The 26,998-nt window shown below is 42.2% G+C and overlaps 1 protein-coding gene across 3 annotated transcripts in view; it reads right to left on the bottom strand.

Moving 5' to 3' along the window:
• Positions 1-24,691, bottom strand: part of LOC101935494 (OX-2 membrane glycoprotein) — a 32,030-nt gene extending 7,339 nt beyond the window's left edge. Inside the window, exons 1-4 of one of the 3 annotated variants that reach the window (XM_065588883.1) lie at positions 11,368-24,691; positions 9,433-9,511; positions 8,682-8,782; positions 3,340-3,675 (exon numbers count right to left, since the gene is read on the bottom strand). In XM_065588883.1, the coding sequence (XP_065444955.1) occupies positions 3,340-3,675; positions 8,682-8,706 (361 nt within the window). In that variant the 5' untranslated portion in view covers positions 8,707-8,782; positions 9,433-9,511; positions 11,368-24,691. Of the gene's footprint in view, positions 1-3,339; positions 3,676-8,681; positions 10,606-11,367 lie in introns of those variants that run through there. The other 2 variants (XM_065588881.1, XM_008166617.4) reach the window with 2 other exon arrangements.
• Positions 24,692-26,998: the final 2,307 nt, after the last annotated feature.

The following is a 26,998-nucleotide window of genomic DNA, read 5'->3' as shown; positions in this document are numbered from 1 at the left end:
GCCTTTGGAGCCATTCTCATATCATGTCCCTAGAGAGTAGGAATACTCTCCCCCCCCACACACACCTTTTTAAACATGTTAACCCCCAATTAATAGCAATAAGAATAAATACATAAATCAGGGCTTTAAGTAGCTTTGAGACAGAGACAAATGAATTATGCAAAATGAGGTGCCTGTGCTGGGGAAAACGATTTGTAATCTATTTGGAAAGAGTGCGCAAAATATTTTTTGAGGATAGCACTGGATATGAAACAAGGGGAAAAGATCTTAGGATATGATCTGGAATCCATCCAAATGCTAAATCTTATTTTATATATTTCAGAAAAGGTACGTTTGCCTTATGTATTAAACAATGATAAGATTCTTGTGTGTATGGTCCATCAATAATTAACATCCCTGATAAGGAGACGTCTTACAGTCCTATTCGAGCACCTAGAAAGTTTAAACATTTAAAACAAACCACTCCCTGGCCTGTTCCTGTCTGGAATTATTAAGTGTTCTTGTAAACTGCGTGGACAATAGCCAGTATTTGCCTGCCCTAGATCAGTGGCCCTATGAACATAACTAGAGTTTTTTCCAACATCTTTTTTAATACAGTCACCTGCTGTTTTAGCCTCAAACCCCTCTTCCTTCAGAGGGTGGGCAAGTGAGTGATGTAGAACAATATTTACTCTGTGAGGGTGAAGTCCCACCAACCAGGATAACACAATCCCTACTGCTATTTTTTTAAATTAGAAGTTGTTATCTCACCCTACGGGATCCCTAAGTACTTTATAAACTCTATTGGATACAAAAAGCTCCTCAGAAATGCAGCTCTTTCTGTAGCAGATGATAACTGTAAGGTTTACATACAGGAGTGTGAGGAGAGAAAGAATTTTGGCCACCAGTATCAGGACAAATCCCTGCTCTTATCAAGAACGCCTTGGGATCTTAACACCCACATGTTGGGATCTTAACACCCACATCTTAACACCCACATGTCAGTCAGGACCTGGGCTTTTACAGTTTCATCTGAAAGACCCACATGCAGTAAACTTTACAGAATTCAATCCATTCACTAGAGAACAAAGAGCCAAGTTAATGCATTTGGGATCTGATTCAGCAGTTCCACCCATTATATTTCAATCATTAAAGCCATCATTTCCATGGGAGCAGAATTTGCCTTTCCTGTACTTGAGTGCGACCTCTGGCCCTCAGACTGTGGGCTTGGCTACACTGGCGCTTTACAGCGCTGCAACTTTCTCGCTCAGGGGAGTGAAAAAACACCCCCCTGAGCACAGCAAGTTACAGCACTGGAAAGCACCAGTGTAAACAGTGCCCCAGCTAATCCCCTAGTGGAGGTGGAGTATCTGCAGCGCTGGGAGAGCTTTCTCCCAGCACTGGCGCGCGATCACACTAGCACTTCAAAGCGCTGTCGCAGGCGCGCTCCCACAGCAGCGTTTTGAAGCCACGGCCTGTGTCTCTCAGGGTCGGCTCCAGGCACCAGCTAAAGAAGCAGGTGCTTGGGGCGGCCAATACAAAGGGGCGGCACTCTGCCTGCTATTGGGGCCGCACGTCCGGATCTTTGGCAGGAATTTGTTGGCGAGTCCCTCAGTCCCACTCTTCTGCTAAATGCTGAAGTGCCGCCAAAGAGGAAGAGAGGGAGTGAAGGACCCGCTGCCGAACTGCCGCCGAAGAGTGAAGCGGCGCGATTGCACTGCCCCATTTTTTTTTTTTTTTTGCTGCTTGGGACAGCAGAAAACTTGGAGCCGGCCCTGGTTTCTCTCACACAGTACAAAAACCTTAGCTTTTAGTTAGTGTGGGGAAGAGGAAACATGGGATTCCAGTAAGAATGAGACATGTAATTATCCCCAAACTATAATTAGCATTTGGCACCCACATAATTAAGACATCTCTGGTCACTTCCTGATATAAAAGTTTCCTCAGTTACACAATAATAAAATTAAGATTTTAAAGGGATATCAACTCTCATGGTTCACAAACCAACCACTAAGTGCTTGTGGGGAGATTTCTCCTAACCCAAACGCATATTATGATGCAATTGTTGCATATATGGATTTTATACCTTCTTCTGAAGAATCTGCTACCAGCTACCATGGAAGGGCTATTAGTCTAATTCCATATGGCAAGACCCACCATCATCCATTTTAACCAGTATTGTTTAATTTATTCATAACAACCCTTCACCATTTATGTAAAAGTAGCAGTATCATGTTAAAAACAAAGACATCTCGCTCATATGAGACCAAACAACAACATTCAGCCAGTAGATTTTTGTTCAAAACCACCAGATACTGCTCAGAAACTCCAAACACTGATGTTTGTCAATTAGAGAAGTGAACAATGGTGAGGTTTCACTGTATACATTATGACCGAAACCACAGAAACAAATGCTCCTGAGAGCACGTGCATTAACAGAAAATAAATACTTTTCAAAAGGAGAAGTTTGCTAACAGGCAGATCAGAGCAACATAGAATATAGGGTTGAGTGCTCTGAAGAAAATCCGCCCTGGTTTGAATGGTAGGAGAAAGGACTTGGATGGGCAGGGCCTCCATTCCTGAGTTTACAAGATAAATAGAAAAGATATTTGTGCATAATTAATGGTCTCCTGTAGCAAACAAGCCAGTAATTTTAAAAGCACATTTCCCTCCCTTCTACCTAACATTAAAATTGATTTCTTCCCATAATTTGTCTCTTTAGGTTTAGGAATTAGTCATGGGTCCACTTGTTTCCTTCCCAGAAAGATGAAAGCCTTTCTTCCCAGCCCCTTCTACTCCTCCACATTTTTTCTTCCTTCAGTTTTCCAGAAGTGTTTCAGTAAAAAACAAAAAAACAACAAACTAATGAACAAAAACCACCTTTAAAAATCTGAATCTTTTGTTTTGACTTTCTAAACAAAACCTGGTTTTTCAGTTCAAAATGACTGTGTCAACATTACCTTTTGTTTTAGTAAAAGCAATCAAACACATTTTAAAATGGTCAAATTTTAAACAAAACATTTACATGTTGTCAAAACTAAACTTTTTGTTTGACCCCAAATGAACTGTTGTTTTTACTTTACAATTTGCCAAAAAAAAAATTTGGTTTGACCCGAACTGTTTTGTTTTTTGTTTTTTATTTTTTAATTGCCAGCGAATTGAAACAATCCATTATTCACACAGTTCTGCTCACCACTGCTTCCCTCTTAGAGGTAAAAACCAATGAGGAAGGGAAAATTAGGTCACCTTCCCACCGAGAAAGAAAGAGATTAACCAGCGCTGCCACTAAAGACAATCACAAACTAGGAAACGGCTGGACTTTCTGAAAGGTCAAAGCCCCGCTTTGTGATAGGGTCTTACCGTAAACCTTGAGGCATGTCCTGCCTGTGATGGATCCCATGGGAAACGTGTTGAAGATACATTTATAACAGCCTTCATCCTGCAGGGTGACTGCATGAACAGTAATGGCAGAGACTGTCAGTTCGCTCTGGGTGAAGTTCACACGGCTGCTATAGTTACCCAGGACTCTGTGGCCGTTAATCCTGCTGTAGGTTGCTATGTTGCCTTTGCCCTCTCCACTCTCCTTCTGCCAGGTGACTTGCAGCACTTCATGATCCATGACAAGCTGGCATTGGAAAGTAACATTTTCTCCGGTCTTGGACGATTGGACCTTCCTATGAACTACCTGCACTGAGCCTGTGGGCAGACCAGACACATAATTTTGAGATTCCCTTTCATCCACTCATGGCACATTCTAAACAGAGATTCCATTATTTACCAAGGCAACACCCCTCTGCAACTTCTGAGTGAGAATTCTTAGCATGCTTTGCCTTCAGACCTTCCATAAAGAGATTCTCTGTGAATCACACTGGGACATTAAACTTCACCATGACAAATAAAGCAACTCTTCCAGCCCATTCAATCCTTGGCCTGTCTGCTAAAGTTTCCAGCAAGAAAGCCAGTTCAGATCAAAAGAACAAGGGCAATTATGTTATTTCTGATGAAGACATTTGTCTGCTCGATCTATATTAAATACTCACACAACACTTACTCTTAAGCTAATGAGCAGCTCCACTATACTAATGATTTCTGGACCCTATGGACATCTGTCCAATTGAAAGGGAATTAATAAAGCCCTAGCCCCCCACCTTGCCTTTAACACACATTTTGTCATCCCCTACATACACATCTATCAGAGACCAGAAAGGTTAGGTCAAGTCAGACTGAAGTTTAGAGTGAATACTTCAATTATAACTTATTTTCCAACCACAGTCCATGGACCACTAGCTACCTTCAGAGCCCTTTCTGGCGGCTCATAGAATAAAATATTCCGAGAATCAGTATTGGTGACTTATCAGCTAGAAGGGGACATGCCCATGAAAACCTGTCTCTCTAAGCCAGAGAATCATGGGAGAGAAGCTCTCCATGAAAAATTATTGTCCTCCTTCTCTTTAAATGAATAGAAGCAGGTTGAAATGCCATTAAGGCGACAAATGAGAGATTTCCAGTCTTAATCTTTCACTCAACACCAATTTTCTCACACAGCCGAAGTTAACATTACTTGGTTGGTTTACATCAGTATGTGGACCGTACCCCAGCATGTGAAGAAAGATGCCAGCAACAACAGGCACCGCATTGAAAATAGTGTTTTATACATTAACTGCTGCTTTAGCATGAGAAACTACATATAGTGTTCTTGAAGAGGTAGAAGGTTGTCCCACAATACGATGTGGCTATATTTCCTTCACACAGGGCGGCGTGGCAAGGATCAAGTAGCCTGTATGTCAGTCATTACAGACGACCCCATCCTGACCAGAAGGAATCCATTTACACTGCATAACCAAAAATCTCTGTCGTAACGTAAACTGAAAGCAAGTCGCAGTTTAGGTGGCTCATTTGCTTTATTGTAGTTTTAAAATAAATATGTACACATGCCTCGAGCTAATGGATACACTCCTTTTATATCAAACTAAAGACACTATCCATAAATTAGAAACATGAATAATGCAGTGGCAGTAGAGGAAGCATTATCAAGCTCATTTCAACTTCTATCAAGGTCATGTCACCAAGTACAAAACAGCTATGTCTGGCCAGAAGTGTTATATCATTGATGGTGTTAATCAGGGGGTGGTAAATGAGGAGCAAGGCCTTCTGCAAAGATCTTATAAGAGCTGTACATCACCAGGTTAGCAGGATGTTTGGTCAACAAAGTTTCACATACAATTTTAGCCAAAGAATAGAAAATTTACCTGCTGCCATCGCCCAGATCCAAGAGAAGAAAATGCATGTGAATATCATCTCAGCTGTGAGATCAACCAGATGAGCAGGCAACAGAAGGCATTCAGTGCTGAACTTCCCTTTTTATACACTACTCCCTTTAGGGACAGGCCAAATCGTCATCTACTGTAAGTTATATAATTAGACTCTTCCCCCTGCGATACCAATACATTTCCTTCTGCAGAGCAGTTATGAGAAATTCCCACTGAAACCTGGATAGATTGATGACTACTGCTGCTTTGTAATTCAGAAAAACAAGTATTGGCAGCTAATATGGATGATTTTTCATCTGCACTCATGGAAATTTAAAGGTAAATGCAGTTGTGTATGTGTGTTCATCTGGCTACAAATAAAGGAGAACCAAAAGATGGGATATTGGGAAAGGGAAAGCTTAGATGTCACATGAGCAGATGTATGTTGGAGGATCTAATTTTCAATCTGCCGGTTGATAACAAGGAATATTATTCTGAAGGTCTCCAACACGGTCCCAACACTCCATAATTCTACATGAGTGTCTACAGAGGAGAAACATGGGCTGGGATAGCCGAGTATAGTGTCAATCTTGAAGGAGATGTATGGACAGAGCAGAGTGAGAGTTAAAAAGACAAAAGAGAGGGTTTGTCAGAAATCAGGATTAAGGTGAATGGGAATAGCAGGGGTGTTGCAGGAAGTATTGCCAAACTCAAAAAAGATGATCTTGTGTTTTTTGGCCTGTCCATTGATATTCCAATTCCTCCTCCCCTCCCTTTGAAAATTAATGCTGTCCCTTCCCTCAAATTTATTGGGTTAAGGTGATTTTGGCCCCCACTGCAGAAGCGCTCAACCCCACATTTGTCTGTTTTCTGCCTAGCACACAATCCTGTCTCTCCAGTCTTTGGTTCGGGTCTGTCCCCAGCCTCACCTCTGCTCCTCCTAGGCTCTTCACACCCCCATCCCTAGCCTACCACGCCTGGGCGATACAGCAGGGTCTCTCACTCCCCTTTAAAGGCCGGGTGTTACAAGGTGGGAGGAGCAGAGGCGCCATCCCATCCCTGTTGCTCACGGGGGTGGGGGGAGAGAGTGGGAGAGGAGACAGAGGAGCTGTTCTGCTCCCCCTCACCCATGAGAATGGCGTCAGGTTGCTGAGGAGAGGAAGAGTGCTCTGCCTGTAGCTGCTGATTGGTTGCTTTGGCCCAGGAAGCTGGCAAGTAGGGCAAGCAGCCATTCAGAGGGGGTTTGCTCCCCAGCATGGCTCAAATTCTCCTGGGGTCTGGAGTGTCTCATGTCATTGTCAGATGGGCTCTAGCCCCTGCCAAAATCCAGTCACTCAAAATCGTCATGAGAGTTGGCAACTAAGAGAACTGGTGAATACTGAACACTGGTGAATATTCCAAATACTGTTTATAACATTTTCTGTGTACATTATATTTGTTTACTACAAAATTGTATGGCACTGTTTCTTTGAATTTTGAAAGTCAACTACTGGCACCTACTTATCAGAGTTTTATATACAATAGCCCTGAAGTTTAACTCTGTGTAATACTTTCTGAAAAATCCTGAAGACAGAATAATAGACTTTCAGAAAAGCTCAGGGTCAGATTTTCAAAAGAGCTCTGCCCCCACGCAGGCACCTAAAGAAAAAAGCCAGAATTTCCTAAGTGCTCATACAACAGATTTCAACATAACACAGTGGATGCCAAACTCTTGACAATGTGGTATAGATTGTGGGTAGAGCTGGGTGAATTTTTTTGTCCAAAACATTTTCTTGGCTGAAAAATGCAGTTTGGGGTTGACCAAAATATTTCGCAAATTTGTGTCAAATTGACTGACTAATTTTGGTTAAAAAAAATTAAATTAAATTAAGTAAAAATAAATCAGAAAAAAATCAAAATGTTTCATTTTCACATTTTCAAAAAGAAAATGCCACTTTTTGTTCAGGATTTTTATTGCAATTTTGTATAAATATTAAACTCAAAAGCCAAACAAAATGTTCAGTTTCAATTAAAATAAAATGTTTCATTTTACTCAAAATGATTTTTTTTTTCATTTTTTGGTTCACACGCTTGTAATTGTGGGTCCCATGCCCTTTTGACAATTCTGGCCATAGTTCTTATTCTAATTTTTAATGGTTCAGGACACACATAAAAGATAGTAAAAACTTAAGAGAGGCAGCATGGTCTAGTAGACTGACCATATGGCTGGCAACTAGGTACTCCCAAATTTTAATTCAAGGCCTGCCACTGATTTTCTGGATGGTGTTAAACAAGTCTCTTATTCTCTCTGTGCCTCAATTTCCTCATCTGTGCAACAGGAGTAATAAACCTACATCATTGGATGTTGTGAGTAGAGCTTAGAGTTCTCTTCATTTGGTTAGTTTAGTCCACTATTCTCACTGTCAATTGTCTGTAAACAGATAATTATTTGTATTAATTTGTTGATAATGCAAATTCTTCGTAGCTTAAGTCAGCAAATCTTAGCCTGTAGATTGCTCACAAACAGCCTGAAGTGAGAGTTCACTCAGCTACTCTCTATTCAGAATTTGCTTCTTAAACTTCAATTGTTACCTGAATCCCATGGTGTTGTTTCGGTTTCCTGACTGGATGACCTTTTATGAAGTGTATGGCACACACAAAAAATTGTTTTTTTTATTAAGCAAATCTTAGATGCGGGCCTGAAATTTATGGTCCTTGTATGAATATTCAAACAATCCTTGAGTTGCACAAATATTTGTGAAAGGCAAACAAAAACAGCAGGCCCAAATCAAAATATTATTCCAAATTCTCAAAAAGGTTCACAAAAACATTTCCTGTTGTTCTCTCAGCTCTCACTCTGAGGATTAATTCATTAATGCTCAAAGAATGTAAAGGGTTAAGTATCAGTATTCTATATGATTAGAAAAAACATTTTTATTGTGGGTTTGAATAGGCTGCTTGTTTTATGAATACCTAAATATGCTCCCTACGGTGTCTTTGTAAAGCAAACATATCACACTGCTACAAGTAATCTGGCCTGGATTTAAGAAGGAACCATTTTCTCTATATTTCATTGCCACTTTAAATGAAACCTGAATCACTTCATGCCTTCATACTTCCTTTTTTCTTTTTAAATAAGGAGACCCTGACAGTGTGGTTTATTATTTTTTTTACATTTATCATTTTCAGTGGCCCATTCTGCTGCTTGATTCCTGCTAGGAAACTGTTCTCCCTGTGCAGTGTTTCTGGCCCGACAAAAAATATTAAGTACTTGAAATTGAAGAAAGACTGTGCTGGAAATCTCACAAGAACAGTTTTCCAGATGCTAGAAATTCAGATAGCTTTAGCTGCAGAATGAAACATTGGGATACTGATCCCAAGTGACAGGAAAAACTTGTGGTTCTGAACAGGTGAATTCAGTAGTTGACAAAATATCAAACTTGTAATGTTTCAAGGCGTCAGAATTTCTCATACCTGTGTTAAGCCAGCACAGCTCCATTGACGTCAAAGAATCTGCATGCACTTACATCAGGTCTGGCCTTAGCTCCCACATTTTTCACTAATGGGATACAGCTCTGTAGAGAGAAAAGCCCAAATTCATTTCAGGCTTAGCTAACTAAGTTTCTTCAATTAGTAGTGTTATACAATTATAATATTATAATATTTAACTGACACTTCTCCAGTTGAACTGCACCATCCAGTGATCAAAACAGGAACTTCATTTTATTATGTGTTAAAACTCTGCCAAGGTCACCATTCAGAGTTTGAATTGTTATTTGCAGGAAGCATAGGTGCTGGAACCCCCTGACTTGCAGTAGTAATAACAACCCAAATACATAGTTTCCGCCGTCAGTGCCTCACAAAATTTTATTCACCCAGAGTAAATAAACTTTTGTGGGAGAATAAAAATAACCATTCAACATCATGGTAAAGGATAGATATTGTAGCTGGACTGTTTTTGTTTGTTTGTTTTATTACAACACTGATTTACTCTATTCCTTATACTGGTACAAAGAAGCCTAATTCATTGGAATACTGTGGTACTAACTTGGCAAAGGCAAAGCTTTAAGGGTTTGACAGTGGCCACTATGTGAGAAACAACATGTTGACTCTTATTGCTATCCTAACTTAATATGCAGTTAAACATTCTAATCCTTTTAATAATGACCTAGATTCTCTCTCCAGTTCAAAGTAACTCAACAGAAGACTTCAGACTTATTCTCACCCAGTCTTGGAACAGTAACAATGCCGTGGGATTCATGTGAACCATCCCATCGAAGCAACCCAGGCCATGAATGAAACTGCTGAAAAATATTGTAGAACGAATAACTTCAGGAAAAAATCACAATCTGTTCTCCGAACAAATAGCCACATTCAAATACATTATAGGCTCAGTTCTTGTACCCGTACAGCATAGACATGTTTCATGAAGCAGAGAGTTATGGGTTTTCATTGCCTTGTTTCAAGGAGCTGCCAATAACCTGGACTCAAAACAAGGCTCTCACTTCATCCACCACAGAATTTCAGCCATTCCTAGAGCGAGGCGCAACATCCATTTAACTGCAAACCCATACAACAGCTTGGGACAGGAAGAAGTGAAGAATCCTGTATCCAAATGAAGGTCCTTGATGTCATGCTTAATTGTTGGTAGACCCAATGTGTGCAAGCACCTGTAGTATCATAGTAATCCCTCTAAATCCATGCTGGGATTTGGAGACCTACAGCATGACCAGGATAAGGAGACCGAAGTGTCTGTATTTTGGAAAGGCGTAATAAATAAAATCCCACAAGGAGGAACTGAACTATTATTGCAAGGATCTGGAGGGAATGGAGGGGTGGGTGCCTGTAGAACCATGCCATGCTACCAGGGAGCGTGAACTGTGACAACCCTCTGTCACAGTAGGCTACAATTTACAGTCTTAATTAACAGGTGTTAACACACAGTTAGCAAGTGTAACGTAAATAAAGACAAAGAGAGAAGTTGCTTAGCTGCCACACCTCTCACAGCGCAACATGTCCACCTGTAAAGCCACAAGTGTGCACCCTGCAGCCTGTGCTGTGAAATCATCTCTAGACAAAGTCAGTTCTTTGGTTAACCACTGCCTGCTAGTTAGACCTGCATTTCAGGTGACCTTGCTGCAATGCTTCATGCCTATTGCATCACCATTGGTGTCTTATCAGCGTACCTCCCCTTCCCCCCCCCCCCCCAACAATATATCTATGTAATAACGGCTTATTTAAGAAGCACTGGGTCCCTGAATTCTCCCCTCGGACAGATTTTGTTTCAGGTTCCTCCATTCTTCAGAGGTCTCATTCTTTCTTGTAACTCCATTGGCTCTAAGCAAATAAAAGCAAAGAGAGTTTTTGTGCTGCTGTCCTAACGGAATCATAAAAAGAAAACAAAAATGAAATATATCCAAGATTCAGTATTGATGTTGGGTTTTGGTTTTTGTTGCCTTTTTTTTATTATTATTTAAACTAACTTTTGTTCTAAGAAAAGCTGGTTAACCAGAGACTGTGGTTTCTGTCTGCTTGGTAAGAAACCCAGCAGCGATGTTTTACTTTCACATCCCAGTAACAACTCAACTTCTCCTCGTTTGAGGTAGAGGCCATGAGGAACAAACTGGCTTCTCTCTCATTCCAGCATCTCAGGAAGTGACAGCAGTAATTCCTCCCACTGTCTTCCTGTCCACACCCCCACTTGTCAAGAGAGATTATCTGCAGTGGAGATTTGGTATGTTGAATTTGGGTGCGCGTGCAGATGGTGTCAGATACTGAGTCCACCTGCCTGTTAGGTTTTTGATTCACAAAACTCCAGGTAGAAAAACAACTAAAACAACTAAAACAGGAATCCAAAAGAAGAAACTACCTGCTTTCCAGAGCTGCTGAGATTCTTTGAAAGGATGGGGAACTGCCTACCAAAAAAGAGGTAGGTTCAATATCCATTTATGTTCAAAGATTGGCGTAGGAGATTGAGGAGAAGGGCTAAAGCTGATAGATATTTTGTGAAATGTAGGAACTAAACAGGGACAAATGGTACTCAAGACCGAACCTGTCGATCACTTAAAGGGGCCATCAGAAATCTGTTGCTTAACTGAGGTGATCTGCTAATCAAGGCCAAGTAAAATTATACTCAATATCTTTAAAGACAGGAAATTACCTCATTATAATATAAAGCTCTTCATCCGTAGCTCTCAAAGCACTTCACTGACTTGGTAAGTATCACTCCATTTTACAGATGGGGAAAATGAGGCACAGTTCAAGTGACTGGTCTGGGGTCACACAAGTCAGTTGCAGAGCCAGGAAAAGAGGTCAGACTAGATGATCACAATGGTCCCTTCGAACCTTAAAAATTTATGAAAACCCAGCTCTTGAGTCTCAGTCCTGTCTCCTATCCAGCTCTGCAAACAGAAGAAAAGATGTTACACTGGCTGTTTAAGATTCTTGGGATCCCTTGAGTATATCAAGTCAGAGAAGTACTCTATTTAAAATCACCTCATTTCTCATAGGGCATGCCTAGTAGATGTATGTCTAGCACCAACAAGTTGCAGGTCCAGTTCTGCCGGGGAGGGAATGGGGGGTAATGGTTTCTAAAAAGTGTGATGCCCATTCAGAGCCAAAATTCCCAGCTGATGTCACAAAGAGATGGGAAAGGGTCTTAGATGTTCCTCTTCTAGCTCTGGCAGATGAACTCGTGGGATATTTCTAGAATTTATCACATCCCAACGTGCCCCTGTTCCATAGGATATCTGTAGCTATGGTACCACCAAGAAAACTCTCTCAAGGGGCTGTTCCCCACAGTACTATAGAGATACAGATTTCATTCAATAAAAGTAGAAATAGTCACCCTATGACATTCCGGGGTGCAATCCAGACCAGCGAGGGGCTATTTCGCCCCTGCCGGCAACCTGCAGTGCCTCACAATGCTTTGCTGCAGTAGCTGCCACCTGGGCCGCTCATAGACAGCCAAGCAGCGTGCAGGCCACATGCTATATACAGCCACAGCCCTGGTCCAGCAACTCTGACCCCAGCAGCCGGTTACCAAACACCAGCCATACTCTGGTTTCCAGTAGCCTTGGTTGCTACTTGCATGGTGTCCCCAACACACTCCCAGTCCCGATTTTCCTCCCCGAATGTGTGTTCCGCAATGTCCAGCCCTCTCCTGGGCAGTTCAGATACATTAGGTCCATTGCCCCTCTAAGGGGATCAACATACAACAGTCTGCTACTCACACCATTTGGTTTAAAGACAACACTGGATAATTCTTATTTAATTAAAGAATAAAACAAGCTCATTATAAAGAGATAGATTTTAAGTGAGTACAAGTATTAAAGTGTTAAAGTCAGAAATGGTTACAAGAGATGAAACACTTTCTAAACTTCACAAACTAGACTTGGTTCAAGGTAACATTCTTACCATTGCTGAGCAAGTTTCAGGGCAGGATTTGCTCCCAACGTCCATAGTCTGTGTCTTTTGTCTTCTTAGGTGGAAAAGAGAGAGAAATGGACAGGGAGATATAACATGGGGTGGTTTTGCCCCCTCACTTGTATAGTTCTGTCACCCTTTAAGATGCATTTTCCTGAGGGTTACCCCTTAGATAAAGCAAGGAGACATGCGGTGTGTGGGGTGTCTCATCATGAAAGAGGTTTCATGCTGTTTGCTAAAATGCAGTTTTGCCTTGTTCCCTCTTGCTGTTTCAAGGACCTTGTTTGCCAGTTGTACGTAAATTGGGGTACACACACATTCCTTTGTTTAAGACCTGCTTGACCAGTCCTACCTAATTGGGGCTTCGTAGATTTGAACATGTGCTACCAACATTACTCAGGGGGAATTCATAACTTTACATATAATGTTGCTACACACATTTCATCAGATTATTGATCAGTGAGTTATTAGTTTTCAAATGATACCTCACAAGATATATTTTATTCAAAACATTATTACAATGGTGTGTACGGTGTCAATCTAGCAGTGCATTCAGTCACCCAAATAACTTTTGGAGACAGTGGAATCTTCTTCATGGAAGTAATTATTTTTAACTTAACAAAGAGAGGTTTGCCCTATGAGAACTACTGTCTGCAAACTACACTGGATTGGGGCATTTTAGGACTTCCATTGTACTTGGCAATACACTGCATTTCACTATTCTGGCCTTGCTAGCCACTGTCCACAATTTGCATTTTCTGAACTTAGCCATTTATCAGGGTCACAGGCTGGGATATGCCAGTCTTCTAAATGTTAGAAGTCGATTCTCAGACATGAACTTCCTCAAAGCCATTCCCATTTACCACAATGGCTATTATCTTTTTAGCCAGGCTTCTTGTTCTTTGTTTTCATATGCCACACAGAAGGTGGCAGGTGCTATCAGAAAACAAGATGTAGGGGGCAGACGTGTGGTTTCCTCTGTGATACATATGTTGGCATGAACTGACAGAAGCAGTTTTTAAGAGGAAAAAGGCTTTGCATGGTGGTTTTTTACCTGTGGTTTTAGTGGATCAAAAATAGATTACCTCAGAATGCTCTGATGGCTGATGGCTCAGGGTCAGCTTATGCCTTAGGAAAGCCAAATGAGCTCCTCTGTTATTGCCATCAAAATCTACAAACCAAAATTCAACCTTTTGGACAAAGCACTTGGTTACTACTCTGAGGGTACATCTACACTACAGGGGGGAGTCGATTTAAGATACGCAAATTCAGCTACGTGAATAGCGTAGCTGAATTCGACGTATCGCAGCCGACTTACCCCGCTGTGAGGACAGCGGCAAAATCGACTTCTGCGGCTTTCTGTCGACGGCGCTTACTCCCACCTCCGCTGGTGGAGTAAGAGCGCCGATTCGGGGATCGATTGTCGCGTCCCAACGGGACGCAATAAATCGATCCCTGAGAGGTCGATTTCTACCCGCCGATTCAGGCGGGTAGTGTAGACCTAGCCTGAATAATGAGAGGACTGGAAGAAATGATAACCGTACTACACCTGTCTAACTCCAGTGTTAAAAACAGGATAAAATTTTTAAGAGCGCCATCTTCAAAAATGACTTAGGCACTTAAAAACTGAAACCCTATTGACTTTCAATGCTTACTTAGGCACATAAGTGCCTAAATCACTTTTGAAAATGGGACTTAGGCACTCAAAAATTTTACACACATGCTTTCAAGAAGCATTCAATCAGAAAAATGTGGGCAAACCTAATGCCAATGCAGACATTTGCACTGTCTAATGATACAGCCAATGAAACCATCCATTTAAGTCAGTCCCACACGAGGTGCGAGGAAGAGGCTCCAGCAGAGAAGCGGTTAAACCCCAAATGCAGCTCTGCATCTCAGTTCACGCCTGCTTCCTTCCCCGTACCAGTCTCTTCTTCTGGTGAAGAAGTGCTGGATGAAGGAAATATAGGAAGGACATTAGATGTATATGCTCTCTGTTGCCCATTACAGATTGTATTTAATGATTTCATAGCACAACTTATAACAGCTGTTATTACCACCTGACTTGACTCAGCTTGACTGTCAAGGCTGGTCAGGTTGTTTTCACATGGCAGGAAGGATCCTGATTCTGATAATTTTTGTCCATCTTAACCTCCTGCATGCTGACAAATCCACATCTATTTGATCCATCACAAGTTCTCTCATCACCGCAAAGACTAGAGTGACAACTCGCAACAATGAGAATGTCTGATGCCAGTCTTGAATTACACAAGTCTTGAATAAACATATTAATACTCCTTATTATGGTAAAGATCTAGAGCTTTGCTGAAATTCATCCTACTTGGCAGGACGTTGCCTGGCTGCATGCATTTCATGGTCGTCAAAAGGAATCAAAGTAGAACTAAAGCTCCTCTGTTCTGAAAGCACAAATAGCTGCCATTTGGGCTACAGAATTATCTCAGTAACTGTACTAGGATTAGGGTTTGTGTGTCTTTACAGGTCATCAGCCTGTGGACATGAACAGTCATGCACTCCTGGCAAGGTCTGATACTCCTTCCAGTACATCATCAAGTCTATACTGACCCCACTAAACACCTAGGGTGCTTCTACACAGCGAAGAAAAACCAACCAACTCTGGCTTGTGGACTTGAGCTGAGGGGCTGTTTCATTGCTGTGTAGACCCTGGGCTCCAGCCCGAGCCCTATAGCCTACACAGCAATGAAGCAGCCCATGCCCAAGTCAGTTAACACTGGCCAGCCACGTGTGTCTAGTTGCTGTGTAGACATATCTTTGTGCCCTGTCCCAACATTCACTCAGCATTGTGTAATTTTTTTGGAAGGAGTCTGTGGAGCTGCCTCTATGTTTCCTGTTCTAAAGTGCTGGCCAGGAGCAAAGAGAATACATTTTCAGGACCTTGGGAAAGTTGATCTCATAGAGGAAATGAAAAATGCTAGGTGGGTAACTCCATAATGAACTCCACTATCCTGAAACTTTTAATCATCATTAACCAGAAGAGCAGCTGACACACCAGGGCCCTTTAAAAAAATTATGTTCAATAGGTCTGCACCTTGTAGCAGCAGGCTAAATGTTCCACACAGCTGCAACCCTACCCATCAATGTGCTGCCACCCTGACCAAGGAAGCCCCCATTTAGGAATGAAAGGGGCATTTATTTAAGTCGATTCAGTCCTTGGCATCATTGCTGTGATGACTGAAGTGGGTGCCAATCAGTACCAACTGTGGTTTTTGAGATGTACATTGGCTAAGAATTACAATGCGATCAGGAACTCATTTCACCCAAGCCACAGTAAAGTTACCAGAGTAACATTCTCTTCAGCACCTGTTATAAACATACAGCTAAAGGTAGCATAAAATCCCTGTTTTACCTGTAAGGGGTTAAAAAGCTTAAATAACTTGGTTGGCACCTAAACAAAAAGGACCAATAAGGGGAAAAAATACTTTTAAATCTGTGGGGGGGGGAGGTTTTGTTTGTGCTCTTTTTGTTGTTGTTTTTTGGGACAGAGAGGGACCAGGGCAGGAAAAACCATCTCCTAAAACCCTGCCTAAAATAAGCATCCAAGATTACAAAAATTGTAAGTAATAGCAAGAAAATGTGTTAGCTTATCTTTTGGTTTAGCTTGTGAATTTTCCCTATGCTAAGAGGGAGGTTAATTCCTGTTTTTTGTAACTTTGAAGTTTTGCCTAGAGGGAAATACTCTGTGTTTTAAATCTTAGTACCCTGTAAAATAACTTTCCATCCTGATTTTAAAGAGGTGCTTCTTTTACTTTTTTTCTTTATAATAAAGTTCTGCTTTTAAAAACCTGATTGGGTTTTAGTGTCCTAAAAACCCAAGGGTCCAGTCTGTGCTCACCTTGTTTACCTATTTGGTTAGTATATTATTCTCAAGCCTCCCCAGGAAAGGAGATGAAGAGGCTTGGGGGGATATTTGGGGGAAACAGGAACTCCAAGTGGTCCTTTTCCTAAATCTTTGTCTAACTCACTTGGTGGTGGCAGCGATACCGTTCCAAGGGCAAGGAAGAATTTGTGCTTTGGGGAAGTTTTTAACCTAAGCTGGTAGAAATAAGCTTAGAGGGTCTTTCATGCAGGTCCCCACAACTGTACCCCAGAGTTCAGAGTGGGGAGGGAACCCTAACAGTACCAACAAATGCTGGAAGCAGGGAAATGGTAACCTAGAGCTGAAAGATTTCACATCCTGTTATTAATCCACTGGCCCACCGCAGCTCTCCACTATTATGTTTCTTGACTCTATTTTCAGCTTTTCATTCTCTCCTCACCCCATATTTGGCCTTTTGTCCTCATCAAGATGATTCGTAAGCTGTACATTTCTATTTTTGACTCAGCCACTTCCTGCATCTGTAACAGTCTCTGGGAGGTTTGTGGGACAGAGCACTAGTCCTACAAGCAGCTTCTTTACACCAAATTTAAAACAGCTTTGGGGAAAGATTTCAAAGATGTTTAGGTGCCTAAAAATGCAGGACTCTGTTTTAATGCTATTAATTAGGACTAACAATAATTAGCACTTGGATTGGGGGGAAGGATAGCTCAGTGGTTTGAGCATTAACTTGCTAAACCCAGGGTTGTGAGTTCAATCCTTGAGGGGGCCACTTAGGGTTCTGGGGCAAAATCAGTACTTGGTCCTGCTAGTGAAGGCAGGGGGCTGGACTCGATGACCTTCAAGGTCCCTTCCAGTTCTAGGAAATAAAATAAATAAATTATACAGTGCTTGAGAATTATATCAAAAGGGATGGTACACTTCCCTTTACAGCCACTAGGGCTGGGCTGTCATTGACTTGTGTCTTCCAGCCTTCTCCCATTTCAGGGCAACAATCAGCCCTTATAGCACCTTTTGCATTTCTCCCGCATCCTCAATTTAAATGCCTGCTGCCACCACCAACTTTCTAGAGCTATTTCTCACTAATTAGAACTTGGAGCAGATTACCTCCAGGAGCCCAGAGCTGTGTGTCGTTGCTACAAATCTCCAGGGAGTTCTGGACTTTACTCTAACACAGAGTTGCTACCAGGTGGGGATAAGCCAGCAGGTTTCAGCAACCATGAAATGTGATTGGAATCTGCCATCTCCTAATTTCTTCCTCTGCCTACTTGCCACTATAGGCAGGCATGATTGGCTCTCAGCTCCTTCTGTTGTGGCCATTCAACACTACCACCCGGGGGCCCAGGATTAGTGCCCATTTCCTCCCTTGTCAAGCCCACCATAGACAAGGAGCCATGGCTTGTGCCTTCTGCCCTCTCTTCCTAACAGTTCCATGCATCAGGAGGTACACTCACAGAGTGAGGGCAAGGGGTGGGGAAGCAAGACTGAGGAGAAGCTGGGGAAGATAACCCACTTCAACCTATCTTGGGGAGAAGAGAGCAGGCCATCCCTGCAGGTTGTGTGCAGCTGGCTGGAGAAAGTAAATGCTGTGGGGGACCATCAGCTAGAACTGGATGAAAAAAGGGAATCAATTTCTGGGACAAGTCTCATGTCTCTCTCTCTCTCTCTCTCTCACCGGAACCTGGGCCTCTGTGTTCTGGCTCATTTCCTCAGAGCTGCGGCGGGGGGTGGAGTGGGGGGACGGACGACACCCGAACACTCTCCCTTAGCATCCTTCAGGAAAAGCTTTTGTCACTTTCTGTGGCAAAGTGAAATTGGCTACAGCCTTCCAGGCAAGCAGACAGAGAGACATTTTAATTTTCCCCAGTGGAAAATTTAATTTTGGGGTTTTTTTAAGCAAGACTGAAATTCTCACTGAAACTGTCAAAAGTCTATCCAACAACATTTCTTGACCATCTCTCTCATCACTACTAAGCTTAATATGCCTCCCTTTATTTCTATTTTCCAGCAGAGAATCATTTGCCTACTGGAGGAGGAGGAGGAGACGTCCACACCAGCACAGTAAGCAAAACATGGCTGTGGCTCCCACAGGATTTCCCCTCTCAGACAGGGCTAGCCATTCCTAATGGTACTGACACTGGAAGAAGCATTTAGCCATTTGCAGTGCAGTGCCTTTGTCAACATGGTATCCCAGAATTCTCATAATTAAGTATGACACATAGGGGAAAACTTTCAGGCATTTCATGTCCCAGTCAGGCTACAGGTCCATGCACAAGCACTCAACACAGATGGGGAATATACTCCCCCTTTGCCACAGTCCATAGACCAATCGCCAGACTCACACGCCGGATCGGCGGGTAGTGATCGATCTATCAGGGATCGATTTATCGTGTCTAGTGTAGATGCGACAAAATCAATCCCCAATCACTCTGCCGTCGACTCCGGAACTCCCACCGCGGCGAGAGGTGGAAGCGGAATCGATGGGGGAGCGGCAGCGGCCGACTTGCTGCCATCTTCACGGCCAGGTAAATCGACCTAAGATACGCTGACTTCAGCTACGCTATTCGCTATTAGGTCGGCACCCCCCCACACTAATGTAGACGCTAAAGAAACAGTAACAACATGCAGGATATTCAGGGCTGTTTTCATGTTGACTTTTGTTGTAGAATTTGTACTTGTCTTGGAACACCTGGTATCAAGTGCCCACAGCCTACAACTGTCAGCATTATGCCAGGCCCACAATTTAACTGGCAGTTATGCTTTCATTCTAGTTGTGAGAGATAAAGTAGCATAGCCTGAATTTATTTGGGATTGCACGGGTATGTAAAATGAGTGTAATTTATGAAGCACATGTAGCACAAACAGCTAGCAACAGAAGATAAGATAAAGCTGGAAGACTGCTGGCTCTATCATAAACCCTCCTCAGTCACCTTGATTTTTCAGTTACCCTTGGTTTGGTATGTCCATGGAATGCAAGTTAAATTACTTTGTTCCTGTTCACTGACAAATTTATACCCAAAGAGTATCTACCATTTACAACAATGGTGGCTTCGGCCCATTTGCACTAACAGTTACACTCTAGCCTTGAAATACCATTGCAGGAAGGGAGTATCAATTTTATGGAAATTCACTGTGAACTTAGGGAAGTCACTTTACATGAGAGGTGGAATTTTAAGGCCTCCAAGACCACACACGATAATCAAGGAAGAATTCCAGATTGCCAGGTATCATGAAAGAGAGGGTGTTTACTGCATTAGGTCATGTATGTAGCAGTGTTCTTGTGCAACTATATGAGCATGCCCACTCAGACTGTCTATATCAACAAGTACAGCACCGTGCTTGTGCTTTTGGAAATGTGTTCAGGCCCTTGTATCAAGTCACAAGTGCTAATGATAAAGTGCTTTGGCACTTTAAGTATGTGCCTGAGCATATGCATGTCAGCATGTGAACACATTTAGAATTGTGCAAGTCTTTTAGAATAACAGGACAAAATTCACAGTGTTGATGACTCATGGTGTTATGAAAACCTTTTATTTAAGCTGGGCTAACTTTTAAGGGCACCTAAGTTAAGTTTCAGATCCTGAAAAAGAATACATGGTTAAAGGTGCAATTAAAAAAAGAGCTTTGGATGAGATACCCTGAATTTTAGGTTTGGACAAAAGTCTCATGGTCAAAACCTCTAAGAATCAAAATCAATTGAGGATTCATGGACTAGCAGGTCTCTGAGTAACATTTTTCATAACTGAAATGCAGAAAAGGGGAAGAATTGTCTAGTGGCTAGAACATGAGTCAGATCATCTGAGTTTCAGCTCAGACTCTGCCACCGTTTCCCTCTGACACATAGTGAGGTTACATGACTTACCTGAAATCTATTACCTTTTCTTTTAAAGAGGCATGATCTTTCCCCACTGCAAATGCACTGGAATACTTACTGCTTTATTTAGACTAATTGCTGATGGCAGAAATTATGTCTCCACTTAATTCTGTGCACTGGCAACACCAATTTGGTGCTCAGCAAGTATGTACTAATAGTAATATTACTGAAGTGTTTGAGATCTTTTGATGGAAGGTGCTGCTAAAGTGCAAAATATTGTATTGATAAAACACCGTGAAACCAAATTTCGAAGGAGGAAGATATCCACATTTAGGCACCAAGGTGAGTACAGTATTAGGAGATCAGAAAGAAAACATTAGCCTGTCCTACCAAGGATTTAGCAAGCCATTCAAAGATGCACACTAGAGCCTAAATACCTGTTTTCAGTGCCTTAATACTGTACTGACTTATACTAGACTTGATGTATATTTTAGGTGCCCAAAACTGAAAGTTTGGCTTTCCAAGTTTACAGAAACAGCAAATAGTTCTAGCAAGCCTAAGAAGAAGAAAACAAACCACATGTATTGAAGTATAAGTCAGTCGATAAGGACAATGTTGACAATTCCCCATTTCTACATTAACAATTGGAACAGAAACAGTCAACGAGATGAACTCTCCACACAGTCCACCAAACCACTGTGCTCACTGCCATGTAGAACATCCCATACACCACCATGCTTAGATCCATATTTACTACACAAACACAGGCAGGATAAAACTATATAGTCAAAAGGAACAATCTTGTGTGACGGAGGATGACAAGATTATGCAATATCAACTACAGAGAGTCACTGAGCTAGGAAAGGACAGAGGATCCCTATCTCTATCACAGGCAGTCTCTGAGCCTGCCCAGTCAAAAACAAAAGGAAAAGTATCAAAAGGCATGGAGCTGTGTTTTATAATGCAGCGAGAGAAGCCTGAAGTCCACACTAAGCTCAGAAAATGGTAACTAAAACTGCTTATACATGTGGATTTTATTCAGCCGTCTGTGACGAGTTTCTATTCTATTTCCACGGTCAGTTTCACACTGATTGGTAGTTTTCCAGGGATTGTGTTGATGAAGCAAGGTCTGTATCGGTCAGAGTCCTGGTATAGAACAGAGTTCTCCTTGTCCCTTTGATAGCCAGTCTCTCACACTTTTGACTCTCCTGCCTCCATGATGTGTCTGTGCCAAAGGCTTGAAATTTACATGTTTTGCTTTTCTCTCTCCAGCACAGGCTCACAGAAGTGCCCCAGCTGCCGCTAAGGTAATGAAAGCTTTTCTGCAGTTTTAAGGCAATGCTTTGGAGCTGGAAAGCTTTTGATTAAACCTTCAAGTTTCAGAATAAAGTATGAATCTTTGAGTGGCTGGCTAAATCCTTCCCTAATACCCAAGGTGGGAGAAAAGGGGAGTAAACAGACCAGATCTGTTGGGGGGGGGGGTCTTTAGATTCTGGTCATGGGGAAGGATGGGTTGAAGTTGTACCCTTCAGTAGGCAAGGACCTGCAGATGAGAAGAAAACAGCTGGATTAAAGCACACAGGAACTGGTCCATCTCACATTACTGTGTATTTTATAGAGCAGAATTTAGGGAATCATCTTTACTGAGCATGTCCAATCCGGTCAGACAGTTACATTAAAAAACCCAATATGTATTACTAATTATTTGTATTGCAGTCTCACCTAGGAACCCCCATCGTGGACCAAGACCCTGCTATGGTAGGTATTGTACAAACACAAAGATGGTCTGCTGCTGTGTCCAATATTGTATAAAACCTAGGAAAGCCTTCAGGGATTGTGTTCTATTCCTCAGTTCATACCTGTTGATAGAGAACATGGAGGACGACCCCTTGAAGACATTAGCGTAGTGGAGAACAAACTACCATTCTATCCCTATAATATAAAGGGTGGCTACAGAAAGCACCTGAGTAGGACCTACTTAAGTACAGTTCTAGTCACACAAATGACTAAAAATGGCACCATAGAGGTCCATGTTTAGTGCTGCTTAATGATTTCAGATCTCGTTTGCAACTAAATACTTTCCCCCGCAATCTCCAGCTAGGGTGACCAGATGTCCCGATTTTAGGGTCCTTTTCTTATATCGGCTCCTATTACTCCCCACCTCTGTCCCAATTTTTCACACTTGCTGTCTGGTCACCCTATCTCCAGCCCTGAATAATTTTACCCCCTCACATATTCCCCCTGGGATAAGTTAAGCCTTTTTCAGCTATTATCTACTTACACACACACACACACACACACACACACACACACAGAATAGACAGAGGAGGAGCAAGTGATACTTCTACCTACAACTTTTGTTCTCCTATTAGTGGCTTTTCCTGCTTCTCTTCACTCTTCTGGTCTCTTGGCCTTGTTATGTTAATTTTGATAGAATTAATGGGCCCAAAGAGTCAACATTACTAACATGACCCTGTTGCTGTACAGCACTAAACAGTTAAACAGGTTTGGGGTTCCAAGCACAGAGACCTCTGCCTGCTTACTCCCAAGACCACCATACTATTAAAAACCTTCATCTTTTATTTAAGATACAAACTGTTTTTCTGCAATACAAAGTATTAAATAAGGCTTTCATGTTAATAGCCCTTGTTCCCTTTCCCTTTACCTGTATAGAGCTTTTAGAAGGAAAAATCCCCTGTCTGACAGGTTCTTAGATGGAATTAAAGAGGGCAAATAACTCCTTTTGGGGAGAAAAGAGAGGAAGTTAATTGAGAAGGGCTGAAGCCGTTGCCGTTAAAGTCCGATCCTTTAAGGCACACAAGATGAACGCATCAAAGGAGAAAAAAGAACAGCAAAGAGAAAAATGCAGCTTTTGTCTTGTGTACTGACTCTTACTTTCATTCTCACTACTCGAGCAAACATAGGCCCCATAGGCCCACTCCAAGATCTGGAAAACTCATACCAACAATGGTCTGTTTAGGGCATTACTTTTAGCTCTCTGTCATAGGCTTACAGAAATGTTCCAAAATATGCAGTCGTGGCCAGCTAATCCAGACTTATCAAACAGAAGGCAAAAGGAGAGGGCTAGAAAAGAGAAGAAACAAGGTGGGGAAGGAAAAGGATACATGGGGGAAGGGAGGACAGCAGGAACCAAAGTCTCACATTCCAGGTGGTGTCTGTGATTTAGCCAGAGCCAGTGCAGGTGGCAGTGTCATCTGGGTCCCTGCCTCTGGCTCAGTCTGGTTAGGACAACAAAGACCTGGGGGTACCAGGAGATGGTGGGGATCATAGTCATTATGGTGAAGTTTGCTCCTTCCTTCCTCCCAGTCCACCAACTTGATTCTTCCCCTGAAATCCTTTTATTAAGAACCCTGAAGGGAGTGATGGAAGGAATACCCATCTCTTCATTATTTTGTCTACTAGCTAGGTCCAATTTCTGAACCACCAACATGGTTTCCAGTCCGACGCTCCTCTTGTTTACCAGATTTGACCTCACTCCAGTCCTTGGGTGGCATCAAGAGACCTTGTGGTTTGGATTAAATCAGTCTTTGTCCTTGACTTTTGCTGAATTGTACAAGCAGTTCTGCATTACAGGCACAGCTAGACTCTTGTTATCTTGAATAACTTCTAGCACAGGCCTCTGCACAGCAGCCTGCAAGCAGCACTAATTTTGGCTTCCCTGTACTCAGAAGGTCAAACACAGAGGTGATGTATAAAGGAGTCAGGTGTATGTTAGATGCTAGTAAATGGGTGCGTCTCTCTTAAATTATTCTAAATGACCCCTAGACTAAGTGTAAGTTAGGCTAAGACAGAGATGGTGTAAGTTACACCAGTTTAGACTGGGTTCACCTCTGAATTTATCCCTGCATATGCATAAGCAGAATTTGAATAGTCTTCCAAGCGCAACTGCTTCTGAAGCACAATTTAGCTCTTTACCAATGCACAGCAACACTGCACAACTACTTAGGGCAGGAATGAAAGAATAACACTGTATCCAGTTAAAACTGGAGGAGCAACTACAAGGGTAAGAACTTAAATGCCTGAGTTGGAATTTGGCCTGGACACTGGTGTGTGGGTGTGTGCGCGCGCACACAGGTAACTGTCTTACTGCCTCCCAAGACAAGGTGGGAAACTTTAATGACCCTGAATATTAGATCTGCAATTTTACATTCCATTAGTTAACAAGTATGCTCCTATACACAATAAACTACAGTTTACACAATACTGAAGTGATTGCAGATATGGCCACAACGGTGAATATTGTTGTCAGCCATGTGGTACTGGGCTAGCAACAGTGCTACCACATGAGTCTCACTGTATAGTCTTCAGTTTCAGTGCAGGGCAGGGCAAGAGATTTTTAATACTGCTCTCTCTTCTCATTATCAGGATAATCTTGAAGAAACAGACTTGACTCATCCTAATGAGATATGCTACGCCACCATCAATTATAGCCTTAAGGAAAAACCTGCCATGCTAAACAGCAGCAACCATGAAACTGAATATGCCTTCATCAGCATGCCTGCCAAGAAAATGACTTTTACCAGTCACCAGGACAATGAATATGATTTTGTCCTGATAAGTTAGAAAACCTGCACCTCTCTTTACTGCACTAAAGGACCCTGCATATTCTAAGCAACTAGGATGCTGTCTTCCAAACCATTTTCTCAGTAACATCAACACTTACAATAAACCCAGGGGCATCCCTTTAACATATACAGCCTATACTTTAGGGTAGTTCTGCCATCCACTGTTCAAGTGACTCATTTTACCATAAAAGATTTAACACAATTAAATTTACACAACATGCACAACATGATGCTGGGACTAGTTGGGTAACAAAGCAACACGAATCAACAGTATCTGCCCATTGCAAGATGGTATAGTAGTTTAGGAGCTTCATTATTAGAAGCTGTTAAGGCTTTCAGTCCTCTTTGCAGAGTTTTAAATAATTGCACAAATTATTTTAGAATAGGACTAGTGAAAATTTCCAGTGACCCAAGTGTGGGTGAAAATTTCAGACACTCTGGTAAAACCTCACCGGAATGCTTGTTTTCTTAAATCATAAATCAAAGACTTAGAGTGCCCTTGCACTGGCTGATCTTGATGTAGGATGGTGTGGGGACAGAGCCCTGGTGGTTAATCTGACCATTTGTACAGTGGTTTTACAACCTGTGACCCAGATCTCAGAGAAGTCTTAATGAAGTTGCATTTGAATGAAGAAATAAAATTGCATTGCTGATGATTCATGCGCAAATAATGGTATAGATATTCATACTCACTGCCATCACCTAAAAGTGGATGAAGCCTACCAGGGAACCTAATGCTGCCTTCAAATGCACATGTGCTTTTCCCATTATTTCCAATAGGAGCTCCGCTGGCACACAGCACTTGCAATTCACTGCACTCCTGGCTTGCAGCACCATATTGCAAATTTGGGCTGTTTGTGACAAGGGGACTGACAGCACAGCCTACAGATGGAGTCAGAACTTCTGCCTGCAGTTTTGAAAATGTCACCAGTCCTGGCCAGCAGGAGCCTTACCTCCCTACTATTCCAGTCCTGGGATTTTTCAGAGACAGACAAATATGACATTTTTGAGAGGGATAAAGGTCTACAGTCTACTAGATGAGACAGCTGAACTCATTTTCTCTTGAAACTTCAGCGAGACTGAAACTGAGTATTAAACAGATTAGAAGGGTTAATGCTGTGACACTAAGCCCCCTGTATCCTTGCCTGGACATTTGAATGTCTCCGAATTCTGTCTTTTTTCTGGTTTTGAAATTCCCATGTACATAATTGCTGACAATACCTCCGGCATTTGTGTGCCTAACTTCTCCCTCGCTTGCAGCTCATTCATCTTAATACCATCACATCTCCACGCTACTCCTTTGGAAAGACAGCTAGGACTCATGGAAACTCAGCCAGCCTTGCACAGACATTGCTAAAGCAATGGCAAGACAGTCTTATCTGCATCTGGAGTTTCTGCACACCAGCAGAGAGGAGAGCTGCATTTAGAGCAGTGTATAAAACGTGCTACCATTGGTTGTTGTACAGAGGACAATAGAGAGAGTTATTACTAGCCAAATTACTGCATATTTTCATGTTGATTAACATTAAAACCCATTCATCTGCCATATCATTATCTTGTGTGGTTTAAACTTAAACTCGAAGAAAAAGGTAAAGAGCAATTTAAAAAAATCTTTTACTCATGTAAATGAAGTGCACGGTGTGGGGGATCTATTTTATAATGGAGGCCTGACTGTGTGAAGACTGCTGGCAGCCCCTTTTGTGCACAGCCCTTCAGGTTTAGTGTATATAATCCTTACTCCATGATAGCATCCTGCTACATTTCCCCCACAGCACTCTTACTGACCCAACTCCCCCTCTCTGTACTACAGCAGTTGGGAGCTACTCCTTTCTCCAAGTATGGCAAAGCTGGCTGGGATAAGGGGAGGACTGGAGAGTGGTGAGTCTCCAACACTGCTCTCGCTCCTCTCGCCAAACCCATGTGGAAAACAGGCAAAGAAAGATGATCAATTGTGCTGTTTCCCTGCAGGACTCAAGGGCAGGTACAGTCACCATAGACAATGCGCCACAAGACCAAGCAGCAGTGCAAAGGCAAGGGGACTGTGCATGACTCTCATTGCTTCTGGAAAATCTTCATGGTCTGTTGCTTTGGGGGAAAGACTTCCTGTCACTTC

This window comes from Chrysemys picta, chromosome 1, assembly GCF_011386835.1.
Source record: "Chrysemys picta bellii isolate R12L10 chromosome 1, ASM1138683v2, whole genome shotgun sequence".
NCBI classification, from domain to species: Eukaryota; Metazoa; Chordata; order Testudines; family Emydidae; genus Chrysemys; species Chrysemys picta.
Note: the sequence above shows the minus strand (reverse complement) of the source record. Positions and strands in the feature narration are given on the sequence as shown.